The sequence below is a fragment of the Sciurus carolinensis genome, chromosome 15, assembly GCF_902686445.1.
Source record: "Sciurus carolinensis chromosome 15, mSciCar1.2, whole genome shotgun sequence".
Classification (NCBI taxonomy): Eukaryota; Metazoa; Chordata; class Mammalia; order Rodentia; family Sciuridae; genus Sciurus; species Sciurus carolinensis.
In genome coordinates this window covers 3,264,372-3,276,430 of record NC_062227.1, presented here as the reverse complement: position 1 = coordinate 3,276,430, position 12,059 = coordinate 3,264,372, and the positions used below count along the sequence as shown (strand labels likewise).

Below are 12,059 nucleotides of genomic sequence, written 5' to 3'. Positions count from 1 at the left end.
TTTCCACTCCTCCTCCCTTGCTATTTGTTGTCCTTTGGTGGATGTTTATTTCCTACCCATGCCTAATACTAAGTAGCAAACGAGTGACTCCTGGGTTGCTCAGCTGATTAATTCATTTAACTTGTTTCTTGGCAGGTAAGGCAAGGACACCAGAGGTGTTTTTGACTGTAGTTGTCCAAATGCAGTGGGGCAGCAATATCCCACAAAGCCAGAAGATGGTGGTGCTGTTCACAAAAGTAGGCCATTTCACTCCACTGTTCAATCTACTTTAAGTCCCTTGATATTTTAAAAATCCACACAATCTAAACTTAAAAAAATAGCAAAATTTGGGAATGTTTGAGCATGATTTTAATCATAGTCTTCAAGGAATCAAAGCTTTTTACCTATGAGGGTATGGTGATATATAAATACTGCATTTTTACATATGAGATTATGAACTTATAATTAAGTGGTGCTACCTATGTCTTTTTAAAAATATCTATTTGTTTTTGTATTGAGGATTGAACCCAGGGGTGCTTAACCACTGAGCAACGTCCAGGGTTCTTAATTTTTGAAACACTGTTACTTAGGGCCTCCCTACGTTTCTGAGGCCAATCTTGAACTTGCAATTCTGCTTCAGTCTCCCTGAGTTGCAGAGGTTACAGGTGTGTGCCACTATGTCCAGATGTATGTCTTTAAGTGAAATTATAATAAGGTGACTGCACCCCATTTCTTATACTTCCTGAGTTTTGGCTTCCTCTTTTCCACATTCCAGGTGTATACACGGTGGCACCTTAGACATTAACAATAAACTGTTGTGAGTTCTTCTGCAAGAGTTAGCATGAGGTTTCTTATATTGCACATAAAATGGTAGTTCTATAAATTTCTTGGCTGATGCTTTCGACTCTGTAGAGTATTTGACCCAAGACTAGCCTTGGAATTAACTCCTTTACCAATGGGTGATTGTTTTACTTAAGAATTAAGTTTTATGGCTTGCTCAGCGGGTTCAGTGAGGCCCAGGATTTATTTCTTGCATTCTGTGGCTAATTGCCCTCAGCTGAGTTTTGCCACTGTGATATCAATTCCATCTCCTGTGAGCAGATTGGGTTAAGTGGGTTATGACGCGTGTGGATACTGGAGAGATTACCTTAGTGAGGGGCTCTTCTAATGATACCAGTGAATCTGAAAGGACACTGAAATAAACATCTGCAAATTGTTCCAGGCCCTGATCTAGGCGATTGGAAAGAGCCAGAGAGGGGCACCCGAAAAGTCTCCTGTTCTTACCGAAGAGAAGAAAGAGATATACAATAAAAATCTAAAAATCAGTGCAGGGTGCAGGGACAATGTCGAATCGGATGGTCAGGAGAGACTGCACGAGTCTCCAAAGAGTCGTGGGCCCAGGGGTTCAACAGGGAGGCCCGGGGAAACGGAGGCCGGAGCGTTTCAGCAGACCTTTCGTTTCTTGGGGATTCATTGCAGGCTGGGCTCAAGTTGCCAATTAGCATTTCTGTAAGCCTGTTCCGAGGGCGAGTCAGTGACAGCGACTACCTTGCTTGCATTGCAGGGTGGAATCCCGGCTGGCGCGCTCGGAGCACCGCCACGGTCCGCGGGAGGGGGCCGGGACCGTGCCCAACTTCCCGTCGCGCAGCCCCCCAGGCCAGGCGCCAGGGCCCCGGGCGCGCCAGCCTCCCGAATCCGCACGTCCTGCCCTCCCCCGCGCATCCCCGGCCGCGGGCCCCCTCCCTCGACCGCGCATCCCCCGCCGCGCACATTCTCTCCCTCCCTCCCTCAACAGCGCATCCTCCGCTGGGTTGCACGAGCCTCGGGACCGCGGACCCCCTACTCAACCGCGCGTCCCCGCGGCCGCGCCGAGCCGGGGCTGAGCACTTCCCGCGGACCCTTCCCACCCCTCCCTTCTGCGGCGCGGCGCCTCGGCCGGCGGGCCTAGGGGGCGGGGCCTAGGGGGCGGGCGGGGCGGGGCCGGCGGGCCTAGGGGGCAGATGGGGCGGGGCCATCGGGCGCCGGGGCGGGGCCGGCGGGCCTAGGGGGCAGATGGGGCGGGGCCAGCGGGTCTGGGGGCGGGTGGGGCGGAGCCATCGGACGCCGGCGCGGCCGGCGCGGGCCTGTCAGAGCTGCTGCGGCGTCCCGGCGGTCCTCGCTCGCCCACGCCGCCGGCCCTCGCTGTCCCGCGCCTAGGCGGCGCGCGCGGCCGGGTGGGGCGGCGGCTGGGGCGGCGGCGGCGCGCGGAGACGATGCCGCGGAGCTGAGCGGACGCGGGCACCCGGCGCGGCGCCTCCGCGGGATGGCGCAGGCGGCGGGCGGCGAGGGCCCGGCCGAGCCGGCGGCTGCGGCGGGCCCGCCGGACGCGCTGAGCCTGGAGGAGATCCTGCGGCTGTACGGACAGCCCATCAATGAGGAGCAGGCGTGGGCCGTGTGCTACCAGAGCTGCGGCTCGCTGCGGGCCGCCCGCCGCCCCCCGCGCCGCGTGCGCTCGGCCGCGCAGGTCCGCGTCTGGAGGGACGGCGCCGTCACGCTGGCGCCCGGCGACGAGGGCCCGGCGGCCGCCGCGGGTGAGCGGGGCCGGGCCGGGGCCGGGGCCGGGGCCGGGGCCAGGGCCGGGGGGTGGGCCGCGGGCCCGGGTCGGCCGGCCTCCTACGCGGCCGCTGCGGGTCGGCGCGCAGCGGGTCTCGCAGATCCGCGGCCTGCGGCTCGGAACGCCCGGTTGCAGCCCGGGGAGGAGGCTGCTCTTCGGGGAGAAATGAAAATAGGCCAGGGTTTTAGGGGCTCCCAGGGCCGGAGGGTGCGGGCTCGCCCGTGTGGCGCGTGCCGCGGTGAAGAGGAACAGGCCCGTGAAGTGGAAACTTGACGGTGCTCAGGGAGCGGGGACGGGGCTGGCCGCCTATTGTCTAGTGTCAGTCGACAAACACCTACCCAGGGCGGAGAGGAGGTTGGCGGCAGGTGCCTCCTACCGGGTTTGAGCTCATTCAGCCTTTTGAGAGGCAGGTCTGTTAAAACATAGGGAAACAACCCACCTTCAACTTTGAGAAAGTTGATGTAAGTGTCAAAATGCTGAAGGTGAGAGATGTAATTCAGAATTAGTCAGTAAAATGGCATCCAGTGAAAATCCTTTTCTAAATTGAAAAACATCCACGATTATAGTTATTCTTTCAGTCCTACCAGAACGTTTATCTTTGTGTGTGTGTCAGGTAAACCCATTTTGTATTTAAAGCCAGCCTTTAAAATTTTTTTTAACCAAGACAAGTCTTTCAAATTGCACATATTTATGGGGTACCATGTGATGTTTCCACACATGCATACATTGTTATTTAAAGCCAGCCTTTTGATAATTCTTTTGAAATTATATTTCAGATATTCTGGATCTGATGTAGTTCCTGAATCTGGACTTGGACTCAGTAGTACTAAATATTACTTTCAGTTACGAAGTATTAAGACAGAATGAAAATATACATTTTTGAAAGGACAGTGAAGCTGTGCCTTGGTATTTAGCTGTTTTCAATAGAGGTGGTGTGCAGCCTTTATTTAGAAGGTAGTATTGGCACTTTACAGAGAGAACAAACCCTGGTTGAGAATAGTCTGTCTCCTGAACTTAATCCCAGAAGAGTACTTTAGTTGCCAAAGACTGACAGGTTCTTTTTGTTGCTGATAGAACTTTCCTTGTGTGACATGAGTAATTTTCGGCTACATAGTACAGGTGGGAGTGTGTTGACTGCAGTGTGAGCAGAAATGACCATTGATGTGTCAACCATCCTCTTCCTCCTTGCTTCTGCACGTGACCTCTGCTGCCAGTTGTGGAGAGAACCTAATCAATGTGTTGATGAAGTCTTGAGCATTTCAGGCCTTGTTCATGAAAAATATTTAGGAAGTTCATAGTAAAATCTTATATTAACTTTTTTTTCAGGATTATGAGTAGATGCATGGCTGCAGAAGACACATTGTCTTTGAATATTTAATCATGTTTCTTAAAAGTGATGAGTAATTTGGTACTGTGCATACTTGTGTTAAGTTCTGTTTTTAAGGAAAAATCATATTTATACAACAGCTATTGTAAGGAGCACTTTCTTTTTCCTCTTGTATTTAGCATGATTATATGTAGTTAGCAATCAGCATTATTTATATTTTTAAATGTTATACAGTGAGTTATTTTCTAAATGGAGACTTAGGAAGTTCATCAACTTGCTGAAAGTCATAGTGGTAATTCTGAATCAAATCCAAGTCTTTTTGACCTCTATTCTTTGTAGCAGTGTGGAATGACAGATTTGGTTTGATTCCTTTCCTTTGTAGCTGAATGACCTTGAATAAGTTCCTTAACCTTCTTGTGTCCAGCTTTCTGTATAAAAGTAGAATATATGTCTTTTTTTTTTATCCAGGAAAGTTTTTTTTTTTTTTTTTTTTTTTTTTTTTTTGTGGTGCTGGAGATTGAACCCAGGGCCTTGTGCATGCAAGGTAAGCACTCTACCAGCTGAGCCCCAGGAAAGGTTTATGTGAACTAATAAATTTAAAGTGATTGACACTTTCTCACCCTCTCTGCTGGTCTTTTCACACCACCAAAGTGCCTGTAGGCTGCTTTTTATTTCTACTCAGAATTGGGACAAATGTCTAAGGGCTACTTTTCTTTTTTGGTGCCAGGGATTGAACCCAGGGCTTTGCCATTCTGGGCAGGTGCTTTACCACTGAGCTACACCCCCAGCCCCTAGGCAAGGGTTTCTCCATCTCAGCAACATTGACATTTTTAGTTGAATAATTCTTTGTGTGGGGGTCTCCTGTGTAGCATCCCAGGTCTCAACCACTGGATGCCAGTAAGCCCCAGCTCTCCCCGTTAATTGTGACAATAAAAAACCTGCATACATTGCCATCTGTTCTCTGAGGGACAAAATTATCCCCTGTTGAAAGCTACAGATGTGCCCAGGAATGTGTTCATGTGTAGCAGTGGATATTGGTTGTAGGCCTCAGGTGAACACACCCTTCAGCCTGTTGAGTGAATGGGTGGCGTTGGTGCTTGCTGCCATTAGTATCACCCCACTTAGCCCCATCAGAAGAAAGAGCACCTCATAAGCTTTACCAACTTGGGTGCGCTAGGCAAGTGCTTGATGACTGTGCTTCACCCCTAGACCAGTTCTTGTTTACTTTTTTTTTTTTAATGCATTTTGACTCATTGTACACAACGGAGCACAACTCTTCATTTCTCTGGTTGGACATGATGCAGAGTCACACCATTTGTGCAGTCATACATGTACATAGGGTAATAATGTCTGTCTCATTCCACCCCATACTCCCTCTTCTCTTGTATACTTTTAAAGAGAATGGTCCTCTGTCAGCATTTGAGGGAGTTTGGTTCCAGGTCCCCTGCAAATACCCAGATCTTTGGATGCCATATAAAGTGGCATAGTATTTGCACATGAACTATGCATATCCTCTCTAGATTACTTTTGACACCTAACTTGAGGGAACCCACAGATACTGAGGACTGACTCTGGAGATCCATCCCAGAACAGTCCCATTTAGCTTGGATAAAACAAGTAGGAGTACATTATAAGAGAAGTAGAAGATGATGAGAACTGTCCACGGCATAGAAATGAGACATTGGAAGGAAAAACAGGTAGTTTGGCTTAGCATTCAGGTACATCTCAGAGCCACACTTAGGGTCCTCATAAAGGCAGCAAGATACAAAACTGAAGGAGATAAGGAAAAGGGAAATTGTGAATTAGGATCGTAAAACCAGCAATGTGTTTGTGAAGTGTTTCTGTGATGACAGGAGGCTAGATTGCTTAGAATTGTGAGGGTTTATGAGTATCTTTAGGTAGTTTATATGCATTCTTCCCTGATGTTTAAGCAGATGTACTCATAAGACCTTACTGTGGGAAGAGGTTCTTAGGTGCAGGTTGATGAAGTTTTCATTTTCATGCCCTGATAGTCAAGGAGCTAAAGATGTGGGCCCTGGGTGCTCACGAGGAAACCTAACTGGCACTTAGAGTATACTTTGGTATCTTTAGAAAGGAGTAACTGATGATATTTAGGTGATATTCTAGATTTTCATAAGATTAAAAAATTTGTTTTTCTGGGTTGCCACAGAGTTACTAATAGCATCATATTAAAAGTTAGAATCTTGCATGGGCTCGTCAACCTTCAGGACTTAAACACATTTGTTAAATGAAGATCGTTATTTATTTCAAATTTTTATTTCAACATTTTTAATGTGCCTTTTTAGATTGGTAAAGAACATTTTAAAGATTATGGTCACATCTTGATTTTAAATAATCTTAAGGTTGGTAATAGGTTTTCCTGGGAGGAACAATGAAGGCTGTGTATACTAATAAAGGCATCCCTTGAGAATGGTTTCTTGGTGTAGGGAACATTCAGGCTTTGTTTGGGATTTGAAAAGAGGATATGATCAGTCAGGCTTCTCAGCAAGGTTCTTTATAATTTAGTGGTGAGAATGGTGTTGGGATAATATCCCATTTGATTTTAAAGAGGGAATATTTGTGAAGGTAGACCTAATGAAAACATGTGTAAAAACATTTTTGGTCCACTCCTGCTTTATTGCTTGAGTGTTCACCTCCTGGTCATTAAATTAAAAGAACATATGAGGTATATGTGTGAGTCCAGGGTAGGTGTTGGGGGTTAGTGGTGGACTTGCGGACTGGTGAAATGCCTTACTGGTTACAGGAATAGGTAAGACTCACCTTCTGGGCTGCGTGTTCAAATCTGTCAGCTTAATTCTGTCTAACGTGTATTCATTGGCTTCCTACTATGTGTGTAGTGTTCCAGTTTTCATGGGTTATTTAAACATAAATAGTTGTAGTCATTGAGGAGAGAAAATAAAACCTATACGGAGTGATAAATTTACCGTGAAGTTAAGATACCTTAAACTCCAAGCCCCTTCATTTACCCAGGCCCCTCCCAGTTCATTTGCACAAATAAATCATTATTAGATGACTCTCAGCTTCACCCTCCAGCAAACTTCCTTACTTCTATTTGAGCTGTATGCTCACAAGCACTGAGGAGAGATTCTAGAGTAGAGAGCATTATGGTTTGTATCTTTCTTTCTGTCTTATGCAAAGGAAAACAAAGAATTTATATTCAGGTGTTGGTGCTTTGGTAAGTTGTGCTCAGGAAAGCATTAGTCTCGATAAAAGTTTTTTTTTTTTTTTTTGGGTACTGGGGATTGAACTCAGGGGCACTCAACCACTGAGCCACATCCCTAGCCCTATTTTGTATTTTATTTAGAGACAGGGTCTCACTGAGTTGCTTAGCACCTCACCATTGCTTTGAACTCACGATCCTCCTATCTCAACCTCCTGAGCCTCTGGGATTATAGGCATGTGCCACCGTGTCCGGCTCGCTTTAAGTTTTGACTGAATGAAGGCAATCATTGATCTGCCAAGGGTCATGTGTTGGTAAGAGCCACTCGGCTGCTCTCCGTAAGGTCAGACTCGCCCTCTGGATCGTAGGTTCTGTAGGCAGCAGCTCCATCCCTCTTCTGTAGGAGTCATGAGCCTCTATACTTCCACTTGCTTCCCGTTGACCAAGTGGAACACAAGAAAAGGGCCTCTTCCCAAGTATTTAAAAGGATGAGGGAAATACTACCTGTCACCCCCCAAAAAAACAAACAAACAAACAAAACTTTATTTCGGGCAGAATTTTAAGATTACAGAGAAGTTACAGAGATATTCCCAGGGATTCCCGTGTACCCCTCACTCCCCCTGTGATGCTGGCATCTTACATCACTGGGCACTTTTGTCAGAACTGAAGCCAGCAGTGGTACCTGACTGTTACCTAGACTGCTGACTTGGCTCGCATTTCCCCAGCGTTTCTGCTCATGCCTCTTTCCACTGCAGAAATCCTGTCCAGGATGCCATCCTGAGTTAGTCCTTGCCCTGCTTGGTCTGTTTTGGGCTGACAGTTTCCTGGTGGAGTGTCTCTCCGTTTGGGCTTGTCTCATGTTTTCATGACTAGACCTGGGTGTGGGTGAAGAATTCCAGAGGTGAAGGGCTCCTCTCCTTGGTGGTGTTGGGGCCCGAAACATCAGTGGTTATGTTAACCTTGACACTTTGTTAAGCAAGTTTTTTCCAGGTTTCTCTACTAAATTACTGTTTTCACCTTTTTGTGCTCTTGTTTAGAAATGGGTTGCCTCCTCCAGCCTCATTCAGAAAGGGGTCCAGGTAATTAAACAGCTCTTGGAGACCGGAATGTCTCTTCTCTAGCCGAGATTGTCCCCACTCCCCCCCCCCCCCCCCCATTCACTTGTTGATTCAATCATCTGTTTTCATCAGTCTGGATTCCCACATGTTTTGTACTTTGGTTGTTATCCATTTACACTATTTTGCTGCTCAGATGGTTCTAGCTGTGGCCATTGTGGTGCTCCTTTGGGTTGGCCACAGTCCTTTTTAACCTTCGCCATCCTTTTTGGTGGCACACATCCTTGCTTTCTGGCACTGCAAGATGTTTTGAGTCTCGTGTTGTGTATTTCCTGTCCAGCACCTGGCTTCGTCTGAGCCTCCAAGGAGCTGTGGTTCCTTTGGTTGGGAATGGTTGGACATCAGAATTTGAGCCCCAGCCATGCTTGTTGCTGCTGTAGCTTAGTTTTAGTTTTAATGTGGAAGAATTGCAGTGTTAGCTTCGTTTTTTTTGGTGATCACACTGCTAGGTTTGGGGTTTCTTGCCAGTGTTTTATTCCTCTTGGATGTCACTGTCCTGTTCCTTTGCTCAACAGGTATTTACTGGATACCACAGAGCCAGGCTGAGTGGGGAGGGTAACACCAGTCTCTGCAACCTGTGTGTCAGAGGGAGAAACGCCTGGGAGTTGAAGCCAGAGAAACCTTTCCTGGGATGTCGAAAAACGTCAAAATAGATCTACTGGGTCCTGGGGTTGTGGCTCAGTGGTAGAGCGCTTGCCTAGCATGTGCGAGGCACTGGGTTCAATTCTAAGCACCACATAAAAATAAATAAAGAAAGGTTCATCAACAACTGAAAAAAAAAAAAAAAAAGATCTGCTGGCCCTGAGAGGAGGATGCCTCGATATAGCTGGGCCAAGCATTCATTGACTGAGGTATGTGGATGGTCAAAAAATGGTTTGGGAAATCTCAAGGTCATTGACCTCCCACTTTCAAAGCAGTTGTGGAGACTGGACTGGCAGTGCCCCTAAAATAGTAACAGAACCATCCAAGTTATCACCAATCAGCCACATTTGAAATTGTTCCCTGTTTTGCAAACGTGGATTTCCATTAGTGCTCTGAAGTGCAACATGTAGGTACAGTACACTCTCTGTGGTGTGTGGATCTGCTCATAAAACATCTTACACAAACAAAAGAGACGAAAACAAAAGTGTGGTCAGCACAGCGTTGGCTGAGTATTTCATATTGCTAGCTGGGATCATGTTGCTTTAGGGATCTAAGACTGAAGCATGCCATATAATGTGATGCAAATTAATTGGGAAGGTCCCGATATTTTCTCCAGTTCTAACCTCTTCGGAGTTACTTTGGTGGCACTGCCAAGTCAGCCAGGCAGGGTTTGCTTTTGACTGCATTGGGACCACCTGGTCCAGCCTTTGCTCATAGGTGGGCATCCTGTGCATTTTCACGTGTGTGGAGGGAGCTGTTTCCTGGTACCTTGCTTTGTTTTGCTGCTGGCATTATTCTCATTTGAAGGTTCTTAATGCCTCACCAGATTTTTAATCACTTCAAGCCCATTTCATCTGTACCTGAGCTCATTCAGCAGGTGGTGTTGGATTTACTCCTGGTGGACTGATAATGAAGTACTGTCAGGGTCTCTTAAAAACTTATTTTTTTGTGTGTGTATGTTGTACATATTTGAAAATAAATAATTCACCAATTTTCTTCTAACTAAGAAACTAATTTCACATTTCTTACTCAGAGCTTATTTCTTGGACTTCTTGGGCTTTTTCCAGTTTTCCCCCACAATTTTTCTTTTTTGAAAGTTCAGCATACATACTGGGAAGTGCCCAAATCATTAGTAATACAACCATGTAAATACTAACCCAGTAAGAACAACACTCAGCATACAAACAGGACCAGACCAGGGCAGGAAAGAGGACATCACCAGTCACCCAGAAGCCCTCAGCCCAGCTGATCATTGTCTTAGTTTTTATCACCAGAGATTGGATTTGCTTGTTTCTGAACCTTCTGTGTATGGGATCTTATATTTTGTTTGTGTCTGCTTTTTGAAATTTTTATTCTTTTGTTTGGTGCTGGGGATGGAATCAAGGACCTGGTGTTTGCTAAACATGTGCTCTGTGGCCAAGCAATACTCCCAACCCTGTCTGGCTTTTAATCAGCCTTGCATTTGTGACATACATGATTAGTGGCATGCTATTCAACCGTAGGACAGTACCTGAATTGATGTATCCTTTCTGCTGTTGACTTGAATTATGAATAGTGTGGAATTTTTAGCTGTTTCAAGCAACACTGCTATAAACACTATTGAATTAGTAATATTTGGCTTTTAAAAATCTGCTATCTTATTATTTGCTTTCTGTTTATCCCACCTGTTCTGTATTCATTTTCTTATTCTCTTTATGGATATTTAAAAAAATTATTAAAATTTCCTCCTTCATTGTAATATTCCTTTTTTTCTTGTGGTTGCCTTACAAAATGCATTATTGACTTATTAAGTCTTACATAAATTGCTAGTTGTATTATTTTCTGGAGGTTCTAAGGTCTACAATGGCCTTAGAACACTAATTCTATTTATTTCCTGTTTTTAATATGATTGCTGACATGTATTTTAGCTCATATGTTTTATTTATTTATTTATTCATTTTGATATCCAGGATTGAATGGCAGGGTTGCTTAACCACTGAGCTTCATCCCTAGTTCTGCCCCCCTCCCCTGCTTATTTATTTATTTATTTAGTTTTAATATTTTGAGATAGTCTCCATAAGTTGCTTAGGACCTCACTAAGTTGCTGAGGCTGACTTTGAACTCTTGATCCTCCTGCCTCGGCCTCCTGAGCCTCTGGGATTACAGGTGTGTTCCACTGTTCCTGGCAAGAATTCCTATGGCAAAGGAATAACTATTTGAGCTAATGGATATGCTAAGTACTCTGATGTGATCATCCTACAATATATACATGGTGAAATATCCCTTTATACACCATAGATATATATAGTTATTGTCTATTTGAAATAAAGTTAAAGGACTGGGGATGAAACTCAATGGTAGAGTGATTGCTTAGTGTGCATGAGTCCCTGGGTTTGATCCCCTGCAGGGAGAAGGGGTGAGGGGGAAAAGGGGAGAGAGGGAGAGAAAGAGAGAGAGTTTTTAGTGTTCGTTGTGGTGGGGTTTTATTCCTAATAATAATAGGACCTCATGGCCTGTGTTTTGCTTATAAAAACTGACCCTTAGGTTATACTGGTTGTGCTAATTTTTTAAAAAAGTAGTCATTTCTCATTTTCTCTACCTTCCCCAATATAATTAGGAGTCAAATTCCTATTTAATATACTTCCTTAGTATCTTTTCTTTCTCAGAAATAAAGCTGGGTCCTTATATTTGACCAGTAATGGTAGAGTGCCTTTAACAATCCCCATAGGCCTGGGCATGGTGGCTCTTGCCTGTACTCCCAGGGGCTGCGGAGGCTGAGGCAGGAAGTTCATGAGTTCACATTCAGACTCAGCAACTTAGTGAGACCCTGTCTTTAAATAAAATACAAAAAAGGACTGGGGATATGGATCAGTGGTTAAGTGTACCTGGGTTTAATCCCCAGTACCGAAAGAAAAAAAAAAAAATCCCCGTAGGTTGCCTGGTCCTGGGCGTGGCCTGTCTTTCTGGGTGTTTAGTAAAAATACCATATCAGGGGAATCCTGTTACATGACTTACTAATTTCAGGGATATTTGAGTGCCTTCTGAGAGAACTGTCCCACAGGTTGAAGATGCAGGGGGGGATATGGTGCACCCGTGCCAAGCAGCGGCTCGCAGCTGCATTGCCCTGTAGTGCAGGGCAGCGACTTCAGAATCTCAGAGGCATGTGGAAAACTTTGGGCCCAGAGCAGAGTGCTGGCTTCCCGGTGACACCGACTGGTATCAGAGGAGGTTTCGTTTCTGGAC

General features: G+C 45.7%; 1 protein-coding gene across 4 annotated transcripts in view; it reads left to right on the top strand.

The window, feature by feature from the left end:
• The first annotated feature begins 2,071 nt into the window (after positions 1 to 2,071).
• Spire1 (spire type actin nucleation factor 1) overlaps positions 2,072 to 12,059 on the top strand; it is a 145,618-nt gene continuing 135,630 nt past the window's right edge. For 3 of the 4 annotated variants that reach the window (XM_047526255.1, XM_047526256.1, XM_047526254.1), the window contains exon 1: positions 2,072 to 2,549. In XM_047526255.1, the coding sequence (XP_047382211.1) occupies positions 2,282 to 2,549 (268 nt within the window). In that variant the 5' untranslated portion in view covers positions 2,072 to 2,281. The remainder of the gene's footprint in view (positions 2,550 to 12,059) is intronic. The other variant, XM_047526257.1, reaches the window with a different exon arrangement.